The sequence below is a fragment of the Hypanus sabinus genome, chromosome 22, assembly GCF_030144855.1.
Source record: "Hypanus sabinus isolate sHypSab1 chromosome 22, sHypSab1.hap1, whole genome shotgun sequence".
In the NCBI taxonomy this organism is placed as follows: Eukaryota; Metazoa; Chordata; class Chondrichthyes; order Myliobatiformes; family Dasyatidae; genus Hypanus; species Hypanus sabinus.
The window spans coordinates 12,180,252-12,198,726 of NC_082727.1; the positions used below are offsets into that span (position 1 = coordinate 12,180,252).

At 42.9% G+C, this 18,475-nt stretch overlaps 1 protein-coding gene across 3 annotated transcripts in view; it reads right to left on the minus strand.

The window, feature by feature from the left end:
• cnnm2a (cyclin and CBS domain divalent metal cation transport mediator 2a) overlaps positions 1-11,709 on the minus strand; it is a 164,777-nt gene extending 153,068 nt beyond the window's left edge. The window contains exon 1 of one of the 3 annotated variants that reach the window (XM_059947058.1): positions 10,044-11,706. In XM_059947058.1, coding sequence (XP_059803041.1) covers positions 10,044-11,436 — 1,393 coding nt within the window. In that variant the 5' untranslated portion in view covers positions 11,437-11,706. Of the gene's footprint in view, positions 1-10,043 lie in introns of all 3 variants that reach the window. The other 2 variants (XM_059947056.1, XM_059947059.1) reach the window with 2 other exon arrangements.
• Positions 11,710-18,475: the final 6,766 nt, after the last annotated feature.

Sequence of the window (18,475 nt, forward strand, 5' to 3'; positions counted from 1 at the left end):
CATCAAACATTATAAGCCTTTTTTTTTATATAAAACAAGTTACCACCTGAAAAATAGATAAAGACCTTACTTGGACCACCAGATCTCCTCATTTCAATTTATACTTACTGAATAATTTAACTATAATCAGTGATGAGAAACACTGAACTAAAACCAGTTTAACTGGAGATGTTGGCAGAGTCAATTAATACATCTGATCATCTTTAGAGTGGCAGGCAAGTAATCCTTTAATATACTATGGTACTTAAAGTAACAAATTCCTAACATCTCTTCATTTAAATGTTTCACCTTAAAATGAAAATACCGTAAGTAATGGCTTTCCCTCCAGTGTTAAAAGACATTAAAAACTGAAAACATACAGTACCCAGCAATAATTACGAACCTTTTCTAACATTTCCGGCTAAATTTGTAAACAAGGTTCACATCATTAACAAAGTTTAGACAGCCAAATCAACTGGAACAGACAAAAAAATTACATTACTTAATTTTATCTTTCAAATTTAATATGTCACCCGGGGTTTTGTTTTAATTGGCACTACATAATAACTTAAGTCTTTGCTACCTGTTGTACTAAGTAAAATAGGTCCTGTTAACCTTCTTGGATCTGTCAATATTTAACAGATGGCAACTAAAATCTCCTGTCAATCTATTCTTAAGAAGACAGCCTACTGTAATCTCTTAGTCTACTCTAAACCCTTTCCGGTGCCATTAAATGCCCTGTTGTACATAATCTGTAAGCAATGCTCCAACTATGAGCCACTTTATGAAGTACAAATGTGACCTACCTGCTTCAGTACTTTAGTCATGATTAATAAAAGTATCCAGACACTTTCATCATTACCTTATCTACCTGACTTGCTATTTCCCCCTCAAGGATCTATTAGCATGCATTCCAAGATCCCTTTGTTCTTCGACATTTCTCAGATTCCCACCATTCCCTTGAGTAGTCTGCCCTCCAAATACATTACATCACATTCCTTGGAACTGAATTCCATTTGCCATTTTTGTATCCATCTAATAAGTTGCTCGAGATCATTATCATTCTACAATTTAGGAACTTTCTTCCAATGAACTACATCACTAATTTTGTTATCATTAACAAAATTCTTATGTGTAGCAATCATGAAAGAAAAACAATTTATATATAACACTAATGAATGGAAACTCTTATTTTCCAGAGGTACACATGTAAACACCAGTCCAAAAAGGGAAAACAAATGAAAATTAATTGAAGTTATGTGCATTTTTTCGTACTGAACTAAGCACTTCCCGCAACTAAAGTAGAGAAGCACAGGTTAAATACAGAATACTGAAACAAAGACAGGGAACATGCAATCAGATTAGCCTACTACAGTAATGGTAAAATAAGTTAACTGCTATAAGTACTGGAAAATAAAGAATTTTAATTAAAGGCCAATTTAAAGTAGCAATACGAAGAACTTAATTCTGAATGAGACAAATGTCAAGATGCTGAGACAAATTGAATAAACAATCTATAATCTACTTATTGGGATCATCTCACACCAAAATAAAAAATGAAATACAAAGAAATCAGTAAGTCAAATCAGAAGCTAGAACATAGAACACAAAATAATACAGCACAGTACAGGCCCTTCGGCCCACAATGTTGTGCCAACCCTTAAACCCTGCCTCCCATATAACCCTCCCACCTTAAATTCCTCCATATACCTGTCTAGTAGTCTCTTAAATTTCACTAGTGTATCTGCCTCCACCACTGACTCCAGTGCATTCCATGCACCAACCACTCTGAGTAAAAAACCTTCCTTTAATATCCCCCTTGAACTTCCCACCCCTTACCTTAAAGCCATGTCCTTCATGTATTGAGCAGTGGTACCCTGGGAAAGAGGCGCTGGCTGTCCACTCTATCTATTCCTCTTAATATCTTGTATACCTCTATCATGTCTCCTCTCATCCTCCTTCTCTCCAAAGAGTAAAGCCCTAGTTCCCTTAATCTCTGATCATAATGCATACTCTCTAAACTAGGCAGCAGCCTGGTAAATCTCCTCTGTACCCTTTCCAATGCTTCCACATACTTCCTATCGTGAGTGACCAGAACTGGACACAGTACTCCAAGTGTGGCCTAACTAGAGTTTTATAGAGCTGCATCATTACCTCACAACTCTTAAACTCTATCCCTCGACTTATGAAAGCTAACACCCCAGAAGCTTTCTTAACTACCCCATCTACCTGTGAAGCAACTTTCAGGGATCTATGGACATGTACTCCCAGATCCTTCTGCTCCTCCACACTCCCAAGTATCCTGCCATTTACTTTGTACTCTGCCTTGGAGTTTGTCCTTCCAAAGTGTACCACCTCACACTTCTCCGGGTTGAACTCCATCTGCCACTTCTCAGCCCACTTCATCCTATCAATATCTCTCTGCAATCTTCAACAATCCTCTACACTATCCACACCACCACCAACCTTGGTGTCGTCTGCAAAGCTGCCAACCCACCCTTCTACTCCCACATCCAGATCATTAATAAAAATCACGAAAAGTAGAGGTCCCATAATTGATCCTAGTAGGACACCAGTAGCCTCAACCCTCCAATCAGAATGTACTCCCTCCACCATGACCCTCTGCTTTCTTCAGGCAAGCCATTTCTAAATCCACCTAGCCAAACTTCTGACTTTCTGAGTAAGTCTACTGTGTGGAACTAGGAAGGCAATAGGTCAACACATCATGTCAAAACCTTATAGCAGAACTGAGAGAAAGAGAGAACAGGAAAGATTACCAATATATGCAATATAAAAGGTAGTAGGGTAGAGTATGGTAAATGGAACAAGATTGGGAGGGAGAGGGGAGGCGGCATGGAGTAGTGGAAGTGTTTGCAGGGAAATGTTTGAACAAAGAGAGATGAATACTAGACTCACAAATTAACGTGCGTGGGAGCCTAACAGAGTGTGGATTACCTGAGTGTGAAATATTTCTACCATTGTGTTGTAAACTAACCATTCAAAATATGAGATGTCTCATATTTTGTGTTTGGCCTCAAAGAAATGGAGAAGGCAGAGGACAGAGAGGTCAGTGTGGGATTGGGAAGGGAAGTTAAAATAACAATAAAACTTACTAAATGTTTTGCACTTGGTTTCACCAGCACAGAAAAGGCCACACTGTGAGCACCAAATATGAATGACCAATTTGAAAGTGGTGCACACGGATCACTGCTATGGAGACCAAATAAAAATTAGAAGAATAACATCTCATTCTGCTTGAACAGCTTTCAAAGCAATTCCATGAATATTCAATTTCACGTAACCCACATCTCCTCCCACGCACCTGTCTCATTTGCTTCATCTCTCCCATATCATCCTGCCATTTGCTTTCTAATGCCCTCATCCACTCCTCCTCTAGCTCCACTTATCACCCACCAGCCTCTATCTCATCGTCTTTCATACCATCAGTCATTCCTGCTCCTCTGATTCCTGATACAGGGTCTCATCACAAAACGTCAAATTTACACCTTTTGTCTCTAAAAATGTTGCCTGACCTGCTTTGTTATTCCAGTGTTCTGGTTTTGTTCCAGCTTCCATTTATATTCTCTTGTCTTCTCTCTGATACCAGCCAGTTCTCTACCCACTAGTTGCTACTCAAAGTTCAAAGTACATTTGCTATCAAAGTATGCTTGCAATAGACAACCCTGAAATTTGTCTTTCCATAGGCAGCCACAAAACAAAATTATGGAACCTATTCAAAGAAAAACATAAAATCCCTTCTTCCTCCAATGTGCAAAAAAAAACAAACTGTGTAAATGGCAAAAAAAAAAGTGATACAACAGAATATAAAACACAAAATCGAAGTATATGTATTTCAGTTAAATCTAGCACTGTGTCATTCCTTATCGGTATACCGCCCCAAGCAAAACAGTAACTATAAAAAAAAGGAGTGACCAGAAATCAAGAACACATCATAACGTGAACCACAGAATCCAATCCACAAAATGGACCAGTTAAAACTTGCCCAGGACCCAGGACTCCTCTGACAGCATCGAGGACAGAGAGACCAGATGAGTGCAGGTACCTTCCTCCGGTACCTGCAAGCAAAAGGCGGATAGACGATGCTGAACATCCGCTCACCTTCTGCACTTGATTCAATGGTTTCAATCATCCCTGATGCTTCACTTGGCGAGATCAGTGAGAAATGCAGTCAATCATGGGCTCGTGCATCTCCAGGCTTCTTTGCCTCAAAAACGCACGCATCACTCAAAACCTCACGGAACCCTCTTGGAGACTGCAAAGTGCCAGATTGGTGAATCAGCTCAAAAACACACAACCAAAATGTTGATCACAGGCTCCAACATTAGTGAACCACAGTTGAAAGAAAAAGAACACATAAAAGAAGCAGTTTCATGAACTGTCTGGAGATTGTGATGTTCGCTGGCTCCATCTTCTTCCAGAAATTTAAGGAAATACCTGTGCCTCAGAATTTCAACAGTACAACTGAATGGAATAATGCCTGGATTTGGCATCACTGACTGACACAAAGGCATCTTCTTCAGGGTTTCAAAGCATTAATGAACATGGAGTTTTAAACAGAATCTCTAATGTTACATGGGTCATGTGGTAATTACTGCATGTTTAAAACACAAAGTACACTGCAGATGCTGTGGTCAAATCAACACGTACAAACATGCTGGATGAACTCAGCAGTTCAGGCAGCATCCGTTGAAATGAACAGTCAACGTTTTGGGCCGAGACATTGACTGCTCATTTCAACGGATGCTGCCTGACCTGCTGAGTTCATCCAGCTTGTTTGTACTGCATGTTTAAAAGTGGTGGATAAAACTCTGGTCAAACTATGGTCCACATTACCACATTCATGACTTAGCCCAGAATTCAACAGAATAACCCGAGGAAAAAAATGCCTCTCCAAAAAAATCATACGGTACTGCGTTTCTAAAAGTTCCATAGAATTTATATATGTACAGCACATCTTATCCATGTTGAACTACTTAAAGTATACTCACCGGGACCATAGCCCTCCATATCTCTATCATCCATATATCCATCCAAACTTCACTGAAATCAAGCTCGCATGCACCACTTGTATTAACAGCTCATGTCACTTTCACAACCTTCTGAGTGAAGTAGTTCCCCTCATGGCTCCTTAAACTTCACACCTTTCACCCTTAACCCATAACCTCTCTTTGTAGTCCCACCCAACTTTAGTGTAAAAAGTTTGCTTTATGCTATTTATACCCTCATAATTTTGTATACCTTCATCAAATCTCTCAATTTGCTATGTTCTAAGGAATGAAGTCCTAACCTATTCAATCTTTCTTTCCTTTTAACTCAGATCATCAAGACACTGCAACATCCTTGTAAATTTTCTCTGTACTCATTCAACCTTATTTACATCTTTCCTGTAGGTAGGTGACCAAAACTGCACACAATGTCTTCAACTTCAACATAACATTGCATCTCTTGTACTCAATACTTTGACTTATGACTCTATCTGTGATGCCATGTTCAATGAATTATGGAACTGTATTCCCACATCCCTTTGCTCTACCGCACTGCTCAGTGTCCTGTGCAAGGCCTACCCTGGTTGGTCCACCCGAAGAGCAACACCTTACACTTATCTACATTAAATTCTATCTACCATTTTTCAGAACATTTTTCTAGCTGGCCTACATTCTTCTGCAAGCCATGATAGCCTTCCTTGCTGTCCAAAACATCCCTAAACTTGGTGTCATCTGTAAATTTGCTGATCTGCTTAACCACATTATCATTCAGATCGTTGCTTTAGATGGCAAATAACAACAGACCCGAACTAATCCCTGCGAAGCTCCACTAATCACAGGCTTCCGTCACAGAGGCAACTCATCTACTACCACTCTCTGGCTTCTCCCTCAAAACCAATGTCTAACTCAATTTACTACCTCATTTTGAATGCTGAGCAACAAAACTTTCAACAGACGCCCCCCCCCCCCCCCAAAATGTGGAACCTTGTCAACTGCCTTGCTAAAGTCCATGTAGACAACCTTGCCTTATCCACTTTCCTTGAAAAACTCTACAAGACTGGTTAGTCATGACCTACCACGCACAAACCCATGCTGACTATCCTTAATCAATCCATGTCTATCCAAATACTTACACATCTGATCCCTCAGAATACCTTGCAAGAACTTTCCCACTACTGTGTCAGACTTACTAGCCTATAATATCCTGGTTTCTGTTTAGAGACTTTCTTAAACAGTGGAACAACACTGGCTATCTTCCACTCCTCTGGTACCTTTCCTGTAGCTAAGAATAATTTAAACATCTCTACTGGGATCCCAACAATTTCTGCACTCTCCCACAGGGTCTGAAGGAATGCGTTGTCAGGCCCTGGGGAGTTAACCACCCTAATTTGTCTCAGGACAGCAAACACTTCCTCTTCTGTAACCTGTATGGTGTCCACAAAGTTGATGCTGCTTTCCCTCACTTCTATTGACTCTGTGTCCATCTCCTGAATAAATACAGATGCAAAAGTTCATTTAAGATTTCCTCCACCTCCTTTGACTCCACACATGGATTACCTTTCCGATCTTCTAGAGGACCAATTCTGTATCTTGCAGTCATTTTGCCCTTAACATACTTGTAGAATCTCTTAGAATTCTCTTTCTTTGTGTCTGCTAGGGCAACCTCATGCCTCCTTTTAGCTCTCATGATTTCTTTTTCAAGTGTTCTCTTGCATTTCTTATACTCCATAAGCACTTCATTTGTTCCTACCTCCTATGCAGCTCTTCTTTTAACCAGGGCCTCAATATCTCTTGAAAATCAAGGTTCCCTACAGCTCTTATCTTTACTTTTTATTCTGACAGACATATGCAAACTTTGTACTCAGAGTACAAGTCTGTTTAGAGGCAATATGAACCTTGAATTTCCAAAATGATCTGGCAGACAAATTAACAGAAAAAAAATTAAAAGTATAATTAAAATAGTCTCAAAGACCTGTAACCACAGAATTAACAAGTATCGTGCAGAGGAAAACCAAAAAAAAAACCCCACCAAATTTAGTTTCTGAAAGTTGGGAAATATGTCAATAAGTATTAGACGACTACTTAAGAATGGATGATTTGATATAGCAAACATATTTAATGAAATACTAATCCCTGGACACAGAAGAAATCTACCTAATTAAAATGTATGCCTCATTCTTAAAAGGGTGTTGGTACATTGGTGGAATCATACCTCGAAATCAAGCTACAGTCTGGGGATTTGGACACAGTCTTGGCTGACACTTCAGAACAGAATGGAAGGGATGTTGAACTGCACTGAGGTGACAACCTTTAACGTCAAAGCAAGGCACAAACTACTCTTCCAGCTGAATGTAGCAAGAGTTCTCTCCAAAATGTTTTTTAATATGTTAATCCTCAAATAAAATAAGGAAAAACAAGATTTTTGGTCATTTATCTCTTTGCTATGTGAGTTGTACACAATCAACTCCAATATTTCTAACAGTAATTACAGTGATTAAACCTCTGAAGTTCTGCTTTGCTGGAGAAGATTACAACTCAAATCCACAACCTTTTTAGTTTTGTTAGGATTATGAAATGTACCTTTCAAAGTCAACTTTTCTAGGCATATTTGTATATAAAGGATAAAATACAATTTTGGCTTTCTTCTTTCTAATCAAAGAAAATCAATGGTAATGCTTTTACAAAAGCCACCTTCCAATCAGTCCAATATTAATATTTTATCCCTTCTCAAATTCCAAATTCCTGTATTTATATCACTCACAGAGCAACCCAGAAGAATACAGTTCTATTCATGCAGCAGGAACAAACTTACTACTGACATCCTGAGTCAGTAAACTACATATGCTCCTATAAGGGTTGGATTTAGACATTTAGATAGTTGAGCAATGGAATATGCAAGTGTGTCCCTTGCTCCAACAGTGAAGTCTTACTAATTCAAAAACTGACATAACATGTTTTGCAATGAGCTTGACAAAATTCATGTCTGTTTGTTCACTCCTTCTCAAACCCCAAATCATAATTTTATTCATTTTTAGAGATACATCATGGAGCAGGCCCTTCCAGCCCAACAAGCCATACCACTAAGTAACCAACCTATTTAACACTAGCCTAATCACAGGACAATGTACAATGACCAACTAACCAGTACATCTTTGGACTGTGGGAGGAGACTGAAGGAAACCCACATGCACACAGGAAGAATGTATGAACTTTCTTACAGAGGACGATAGAACTGACCTCCGCACTCAAGCTGTAAAAGCATCGTGCTAACCACTATGCTACAGTAGTTTATTCCTTTGGTCAAAGACCAGGAACATTTCCTACATCTCACTACCAGCTTGCAAAGCACATTGGGCTGCTTCAGTCACATCAAATACTGGCGCAGCTAACAGAAAGTACAACCTAGTTCAACTATGCTAGCAGCAAGATGACCAACTGTTGTGTCACCATCAGTCCAATCCCATAACATACAGTACTTACAGTATGGGTCAAATACCAGTCAAAGCTAGCGAAACTTGACCTCTGCCCACAGTTGGAGAGGCACTGGGCATCCTTCCGAGGATAGAACTGCTGGCATTTCTCCCTCCACTAAATTTCCCCACCCCTTGCTGGTCAGGAGCCAATAGGCAAGGAGGTCCCAACACTTCAAACCCAAAACATTACTAGAAACCAAATTCCACCCACTGCCCTACACTTGACCTAAGCAAGAAAAATCCCTGACCCTAAATATGCATAGAGATCTTTAATACTATGGATCATTTGAGAAGCTCCAAGGTGTGCAGGTGGAGATCAATAATATCACTCAAAGCTTTATATGAAGCCTTAAAATATAGGTGGAAAGATGGAAAGCCTCTGTACCATGCAGAAATAGAAAAAAGATAGCAAAGAAATGGGTTAAATGTCACAAAATTACAAGGAGATATTCATGCACCTTCTTCTAAAGAATGCTGCAAAACTGCATTTTTGGCGTTAGCCATTGATTAAAACTGGTCACTGATTCTTGCTGCAAAGTCTCAAGTTGTATCCAGAGTATATTTAGAACACTACTTAGAAGTAATTAAAAAAAAATTAATAATAAGCCCCTCACAAAGGTAAGCTGACAATCAAAGTGCTTTTAAAAAAAAATTCTCCATGCATTTCAGCAAGGGAGAGACTGACGTTTCAACTCACTTTCCTTTCACTGCTGCTCCAACTCAAGTCACCAAAATGCTGGCCCGAATATACTTCCAATTCTGATTATCAGAGAGGTGATAGATACAAATTTCAATGCAATGACACGCAGCAATTAATCTTCATTTCTCCCACCCTAGAGTCAATTGTCTGCATCTGGAAATGGAATTTAACTGCAGCCTGGTCTTTTCCACAATACATGACTTGCAACCAGCAAAAAAAAATCTGCTGACACATCCATCATTCATAATATTCTGTTACAGATCACTAATATTTTGAAATCTTGGTAAATGCAGCTGTTTTTGAATAAACCCAATCAATCCAACAACTGAGCCACATATTCTCTCTACTTCTACAGAATGAATGATAAAATAGTCTTGGTTCATAAAATGTTGACAGAGGCCAGCTGCCAGTGATAGATTTGTCATATCCTTATAATTCCGTGTGCTCACTGACAGCTATGGGATTATTAAATTAAAATACAGCTATCCATTTAAATAGTGACTTCAGATTTTAAAAGCAGGCTACACATTTTAATGGACATTTTGGAAACCCGACTTTAAAACTACAGAAACTTTGAAGATGGAAAAACATTTTGGAAGCTTTAGACTCAATCTTTTTCAGATCTTCAAAACAATCTCAGCACTTTTATACATCTTTTGGCACCGTTTAGCTGCGCACCTGGGAAAAGGAAAGTGTGTGCACAAAACATTGCAGGTAACATCCTGCGTTGCCATATGCAGCTGACAAAACCACCGAGATAACCTAAATATTTCATCGACTTGAAGAACAGCGCATATGTCGCGCAGGGCTGACAATAGACCTGAAAGAAAAGTGTACAAGAGTTACGATTTGACAGAAAATAAACCATGGTCGGTATTATCCCACCTTTTTTAAATTCTTCCAGCATCGCATCCAACTTAGTGTCGTTAAAAACGAAATGTAAGGGATGGTTGTAAAATTTGGTGATGGTCTTCAAAGGTGTGCAGTCATCGGGGTCCACGAAGGCCAGGTCCTTGACAAAGAGCAAGTCGACAATGTTTGACCGCTCGCCCTCGTAGACGGGGATCCTGGTGTAACCGCTTTCCATGATCTCGGACATAGTGTTGAAATCCAAGATCGCCTCGCAGGCGATCATGAAGCAGTCCCGCAGCGGGGTCATCACATCCTCCACCGTCTTAGTCCTGAGCTCCAAAGCGCCCTGGATGATGTTCAGTTCCTCCTTGACCAGGTCGTTGTAAGGGTCGGTGACCCGCAGCATCTCCAGCAGCTTCTCGCGGTTGTACACGGTGCCGATCTCCTGACCCAGGATTACGTCGAGCAGCCGGCTAACCGGGTACGAGGCAGGGAAGGTGAGCAGCATGAAGAACTTGGTGAGAGCGATGGTGTTGGCGCCCACCGCCAAGCCGTGCCGGGAGCAGATAGCCTGGGGCACGATCTCGCCGAAGATGACGATGCCTACGGTGGAGACGGCCACGGCCACCACGCCCGAGCCGGCGATGTCGTCCAGCAGGATGGTGAGGGTCGTGTTGACCAGCACGTTGCCCAGTAACAGCGAGCACAGCAGGTAGTTGCCCTGGCGCCGCACCGGCTCGATACGCTTGGCGTAGTTCTTCTCCTTGTCGGTGCCGCAGTTCTGGACGATGCGCAGCTCCATGGGGTCGAGAGCCATCAAGCCCAGGTTGAGGCCGCTGAACATGCCCGACAGGCAGAGTAGCACCGAGATGAAGATGACCTGCAGCCAGAAGGGCAGCAGGAACTTCCTCTCCTCCACCACCACTACCATGGTGTCTTCAGCGTCGTGGTAGAGCCAGTCGCCCGGCTCGGGCGCCCGGCCCGCCGCCGTGCACAGGTAATAGGCTTTGGTCTTCTCCGTCTTGCGCAGCGGCTTGATCTCCATCTCGATGACCCCGGTACTGCGGCGGCTCACCGCCACGCCGGGCAGCACTACGATGTCGGAGGTGCGCACGCCGCACGGGTCGAAGGCGCGGTCGGCCGCCGTGCGCCGGTGCTCTGTGAAGCCGATGCGGCTCCAGGTGCTGTTGTCGATGTGGCGGCCGTAGAGCCGCAGCCGGACCCGGGTGCGCTCGCTCACCCGCACCACGCCTCCCCCCATGCTCGTCACGTCGTCCGTGTCCTCCAGCCGCAGACCGATGATGACCGTGCCCGCCTCCTCCCCCTCCGCCGTCGCCTCGCAGCCCCGCAGCAGCAGGCAGCAGCAGCAGGCGCCCAGGAAGAAGCCGACTCGGCCGCCGCGGCTGCCAGCCGCCATGTTTGGCATGGAAATGGAGGCGCTGCCCCCCCTCAGCGAGTGTTAAATGATAGTTGTGGGGAGGGTAGGGGGGATCGCATCTAATAATCAGTGTCTTTCATTCCTCTTTTAACATTTCTCCTTCTCTTTGCGTCGGCATAACACGCCTTTTCTGGTGTGAATGGCTATTTTCTTGGCCGGACCATCGGTCCGCCGCCGCCAGCCACCTCGCGCTTTGACTGGAAATTCGGACCCAGCTCTGCCGCGAGCCTCCAGCCAACCGTCATTGCCCCGCCCACCTCCTGCTTTGATGGACAGGCTGGCGGGGCGCGCGGTTGGAGAGACGGCGGCAGGCTCGGCCAATGGGAAGGGAGGCGAAAGGTGGGCGATTCCTGGATAGCGGTCAATCAGAAGGTGTGCCGCACGTGGAGTCCCCGCCCATCAAAATGCTAGGTTTGATTCTATTAACCACCTACCGCCTCCCGCCGCCCCTCTTGTTCCGATTGGCTTACCTTCCCGGGCACGTGATGAAGAGTCCCGCCCACTCAAATACTGGACAGCCAATCTGAAATTTGGATTTCAGGAGACTGGACCCAATCGGCGCGTGTTTTCCTTCACGACGCGCAGTCCGCTGCGAGTTCTTACACAGGTCTGGTGTTTGTTTCCATGAACGTCAGGAAACACGTGCGTACGTACCTGTCAAGTCAGCGGGAATTGGAATGGGTTTATTAATGCCTCATGCACCGAAATAGTGTGAAAAGCTTATTTCACATACAGTTTTTTAATGCAAAGCAAAACATTACACAGTGCGTTGAGGCGGAATAAGGTAAACTAATAATGCGGAGTAAACAGCTAAAGAGAAAGTGCATTATTAAACAATAAGAAGCAAGATCACAACGAGATTGTGAGGGCAAGAGTCCATCTTATCAAACTAGGGAACTCTTTAGTTCAAACAACACACACAAAATGCTGGTGGAACACAGCAGGCCAGGCAGCATCTATAGGGAGAAGCACTGTCGACGTTTCAGGCCGAGACCCTTCGTCACGACTAACGTTAGTCTCGGCCCGAAACGTCGACAGTGCTTCTCCCTATAGATGCTGCCTGGCCTGCTGTGTTCCACCAGCATTTTGTGTGTGTTTGAATTTCCAGCATCTGCAGATTTCCTCGTGTTAACCCTTTAGTTCAATAGTTCCACTTAATATCAGTGAATGTATACAAAATACAACCTAAATGTATCACTGTCCACAGGCATTCTTATGACTGAAAAAAAACAAAGAATGAATGACGGAAAAACAGTGTAAGAACCCCAAAATCCCCGGCCCCCACCACCACTCAGCAAGCAGCATCAACCCTCCCTCTTCCCTCCCCCTCAATCTCGCAGAAAGCATCAGCATTCATGAAGGTAGAGCAGTGGATGTAGTGTATATGGATTTCAGCAAGGCATTTGAAACAGTACCCCATGCAAGGCTTATTGAGAAAGTAATGTGGCATGGGATCCAAGGAGACCTTGCTTTGTGGATCCAGAATTGGCTTGACCACAGAAGGCAAAGGGTGGTTGTGGAGATTTGTATTCTGCACAGAGGATGGTGACTGGTGATCCACAGGGATCTGTTCTGGAACCCCTCCTCTTTGCGATTTTTATAAATGACCTGGATGAGGAAGTAGGAGGGTGGATTAGTAAATTTGCTGATGATGCAAAAGTTGGGGGTGTTGAAGATAGTCTGAAAGGTTGTCAGAGGTTACAGTGGGGCATCAATAGGATATAGAACAGGGCTGAGAAGTGGCTGATGGAGTTCAATGCAGATAAGTTTGAAGTGGTTCATTTCGGTAAGTCAAATTTGATGACAGAATATAATATTAATCGTAAGACTCTTGGCAGTGTGGAGTATCAGCAAGATCTTGGGATCCATAGGACACTCAAAGCTGCTGCACAGGTTGACAGTGTTGTTAAGAAGACATCTGCTGTGTTGGCATTCATCAACAATAGGATTGAGTTCAAGAGCCATGAGGTTATGTTACAGCTATATAAGACCTTGGGTAAACCCCACTTGGAGTACTGTGTTCATTCCTGGTCACCTCATGACAGGAAGGATGTGGATGCTATAGAGAAAGTGCAGAAGAGATTTACAAGGACGTTGCCTAGAGTGGAGAACGTACCTTATGAGAATAGGTTGAGTGAACTTGGCTTTTTCGCCTTGGAGTGACAGAGGATGAGAGGTGACCTGATAGAGGTGCATAAGATGATGAGAGGCATTAATTGTGTGGATAGCCAGAGGTTTTTCCCAGGGCCAAAATGGCTAACATGGGGGTGGGGGGTAATAGTTTTAAGGTGCTCGGAAGTAGGTACTAGGGGGATATCAGCGAGGTTTTTCATGCAGAGGGTGGTGGGTGCATGGAATGCACTGCCAGTGAAGGTGGTAGAGGCTGACACAATAGGGTCTTTAGATACGTACATATAGACTCTCAGATAGGTATAGATAGGAGCTTAGAAAAATAGAGGGTTATGCGGTAGGGAAATTCTAGGCAGCTTCTAGAGTAGGTTACATGGTTGGCACAACATTGTGGGCCTGTAATGTGCTGTAGATTTTCTATGTTTTACGTTCCATGCTCTATTCCCACCAGCCACCATCCAGCAACAGCACAGCCTCCAAACAGAAACCATGGTCTATAGTACCTCAAAAACAAACTGTTAACTTCAACATTTTCAGCATTCATCCGGCACTCTTTCACCCTCGAGAGAGAGATCAATCGATCGATTACTGAGTGCAGAGCTCCCTGACAGCCAATCTTGCTCATATTAGTGGAGACAAATCTCCAAGAGCACCACAACTGTGTCGTTGGGTTTGGAGGCTTACAGGCCTCAATGACCTGGTGAGCTTTGTTGGCTGAGTCAGAGCCTTGTGCTACAACTCTTGGTAGGGTCACAGCTAAAGGGGCAGTCGCCTCATCGTGGCCATAGAGCAGGCCCTGAACCAACATGTCAGAATGGGAATGGGGGAGGGGGGGTTGGAATTGAAATGGATGGCCACCAGGACATCTGTGGTATGACAGCCTATTGGGACCAGTCCGGAGTCCAAAAACATACAGTAAATTATCACAGATACATAGACTATAACTTCCACATTTCTTTCTGTATCCTGGGATGCATCCCATCTGGACCAGGGAACCTATCTACCTTTAGACCCATGATATTGCTCATCACAACCTCTTCAGTGACAACGATGGTCTCAAGGTCCTCACTTCCCATCATATCCATAACATCTCTCTTTGGTATGTTAGATCTGTCCTCCATCATGAAAACCAACACAAAACAATCGTTCAACACCTCAGCGATTTCCTCATTACCCGATATTAATTCCTCTTTCTCATTTTTCAAGGGACCTACATTCACTTCAGCCACTCTTGCCTACTTATAAATAATATCAATCATGAGAACTTTTACAGTTTTATATTTTGGGCTAATTTACTTTCAGAATCCATCCTTCCTTTCCTTATTGCTTGCTTAGTGGCTCATTGTTGCTTTTTAAGGATTTCCCAGTCTTCCAGTTTCCCGCTACTTTTGGTGACTTTGTACACATGAGCTTTTAATTTGATGCCTTCCTTTATTTCAGTTGCCTTCCTTGCTCTTTCCATTCTTACTGTCCTTGCTGTTATCTGGGATATAGTTTTGTTGAGCACCTTGAAAAATCTCTTTGAAAGCCTTCCACTGTTCCTTAACTTCCTCACTAGTGTCCCCAGTTAGGCAGCTTCTTCCCATGTAGTCTCACTTGCTTAAGCATAATACACTAGTTTTAGATCAAACTATTGCATTCTCCAATTCTATAAGAAATTCAGTCATGTTGTAAGCGCACTTTCTGAGAGGATCCCTAACTACAGGATCACTAATTTTATCTGTCTCGTTACACAGGACCAGATCTGAGGTAGCATTTTCCCCTGTAGGTTCTCTAACATGCTGTTCAAGAAAGCTAACATGGATGCATTCTGTGAAGTTCTTGTCAAGACTGTCTCAACCAATTTGATTTGCCCAATATATGTGCAAGTTGAAGTCCCCCATGCCAACTGCTGGTCCATACTACCATGCATCAGATATTTCTTGCTTAATTACCTGTGCCACAGTAAGGTTATTATTCGGTGACCTAGAGACAAATCCCACCGGTAATTTATTTCCTTGATTATTTCTGATCTCTACCCAGACGGACTCAACATTCAGTAACATTCAGGTCATGCAATTTGGTGTTTTGTGGCAGCAGTACAGTGCAAAACATAAAATTTACTCTGTTACAAAAATATAAAAATAGTGTAAAAAAAATGAATAATGACATAGAGTTCATAGACCATTCAGAAATCTGATGGCAGAGGGGAAGAAGTTGTTCTTGAATTGTTGTGTGTGGGGCTTCAGGCTTCTGGACCTCCTCCATATGGTAGTATGGAGAAGAGGATATGTTCTAAATGGTAACAGTGCTTAGTGGCTGATTCTTTTGCTTGAGGCATTACCTCAAGATGGTGTTCTCAGTGGTAGGGAAGGTTGTGCCATGATGGAACTAGCTGAGTCTACAGCCCTCCTGTGCATTGGAGGCTCCGTAGCAGGCAGTGATGCAACTAGGCAGCATGCTGTCCTCTGTATACCTCTGCAATAGCCTTTGGTGACATACCATATCTCCTCAAACGTTTACTGAAATAGAACAGTTGGCATTCTCTCAGTTTTCTCTTCCTGAAGTCCACAATCAATTCCTTGGCCTTGCTGATGTTAAGTGCATGGTTGGTGTTGCGATTTTACTCAACCAGGCAGTCTGTCTTGCTCCTATTTGCTTCCCTGACGTCATCTGAGATTCCGCCAACAACAGTGGTGTCATCGGCAAGTGGTTGTTTGAGCTACGACTCACCACACAGTCATAAGTGTTAAGACAGCAGACCAGTGGACTAAGCACCTTTCCATGAGATGTACCTGTGTTGATTGTCATCAAGGAGGAGATATTATCACCAATCTGTTCTGAATGCTTTAAATGACGGAGAATACCATATAAGTTTAACAAAATTATCAGGTTGTAAAAAATATTCCCTTTAAATTAATTACTGCAGAATATCTTGGAACCACTAATGAAGCAGTTTCAGTTTATAGCATATGTGGGATTTTAAATTTGAATTCTTGTTTTAATTTGTCTTAGAATCATGCAATAATTGCACAACAGGAGGCCATCTGGTCCATGGTGTCTGCACAGATTTTCTATCAAACTCCCTCATCTTCAGCCCTTCTTCGTAGCCCCATAAGATTTTCCTCACTGACTGCATTTCTGCGTGTCCCTGATAAATCTTACAAATCTTTGCACAGCTTTTTGGATGCATCACAGGTTAATACAGCAACTGCTGAGCCCAAGGCTGCAAGAAAGAGAGTTGTGAACACAGCCCAGTCCATCCTTCAAGCCATTCTCCCCTCCATTGACTCCATCAACACTTTCTGCTGTCTTGAGAAGGTAACCAATGTAATCGAGCAACTCTCCTACCCTGGTCATTCACTCTTCTTCCCTCTCCCAGTGGACAAAAGATAAGAATAATTGAAAGCAAGTACCAGCAGACTTAAGTACACTTATATCCACACTTCTGTCAGACTCTTGAACACACTTCTTATACAACAGGGATAAATTCTTAATCTCTGAGAGCCCTTGTCATGGCCCTTGCACTTCATTTGCCCACTTATTCCACACGTTCCCTGTAGCATTATATTCCTTGCTCTGTGTTTCTTAACCCTTTGACTGCACAGTTGTGCTGTGAGGGTAGAAGTCAGTCAAGGTATCGAGGTTGGTTTGGAAAGCACGTCGTGCGTTGTCCTTCATTAGACGAGGGATTGAGTTCAAGAGCCATGAGGTGACGTTGTAGCTCTATAAAACCCTGGTTAGACCACACTTGGAGTATTGTGTTCAAGCTCAAAGCTTGGAAGTTCAAAGGCAATTTATTTTCGAAGTACATATATGTCACCATATGCTACCTTTAGATTCATTTTCTTGCAGGCATTCACTTCAAAACAAAGAAGTACAACAGATCAGTGAAAAACTACACACAAAAACTGACAATCAATGTGTAAAAGAAGACAAACTGCAAATATCCGTATAAGAAAATCAAATAATAATGATCAATAAATATGAAAAATAAATAATACTCAGAACATCAGTTGTAAACTCCTTGAAAGTGAGCCTATAGGTTGTGGAATCAGTTCAGTATTGAATAAGCAAGGTTGTCCACGCTGGTTCAGGAGTCTGATGGTTGAAGAATTCCTGAACCTGGAGGTGTGGGACCTCCTCCCCAGTGGCAGCAGCAAGATGAGAGCAACACCTGGATGTTAGGGGGTCTTTGATGATGGCTGCTGCTCTCATGTGGCAGCGCTCCTTGTAGGTGTGCTCACTGGTGGCCTCGTTTCTGGTGGCCTCTTTATCTGAAGGATGTGGAGGGTGCAGAGGAGATTTACCAGGATACTGCCTGGTTTAGAGAGCATGTTTTATAAGGATAGGTTAATGTTGCCAGGGGAGTCTCCATCCTTCTGGAAATCTGTCTGTCCAGCAGCACCTCCCCTCCCCCACTGCAGGTCTCCTATAAATCCAGAAGATATAGAAACGGATTAGGCCATTTGGCCCATCGAGTCTGCTCTGACATTTCATCAAGGCTGATCCAATTTTCCTTTCGGCCCCAATATCCTGTCTTACTCCCACCCACCCCCTCCCATGCCCTGACCAATCAAGAATCTATCAACCTGTGTCTTAAATATAGATAAAGACTTGTCCTTCACAGCTGCCTGTGGCAATGAATTCCATAGATTCACCACTCTCTGGCTAAAGAAATTCCTCCTCATCTTCGTTCTAAAAGGACACCCTTCTATTCTGAGGCTGTGTCCTTTAGTCCTAGACTCTCCTACCATAGGAAACATCCTCTCCACATCCACTCTATTAAGGCCTTGCACCATTCAATATATTTCAATTATAATTCATTCTTCTAAATTCTCGTGAATACAGGTTCAGAGCCATCAAATGCTCTTCAAATGGCAAGCTGTTCAATTCTGGCATCTTTCTTCAGAACCTC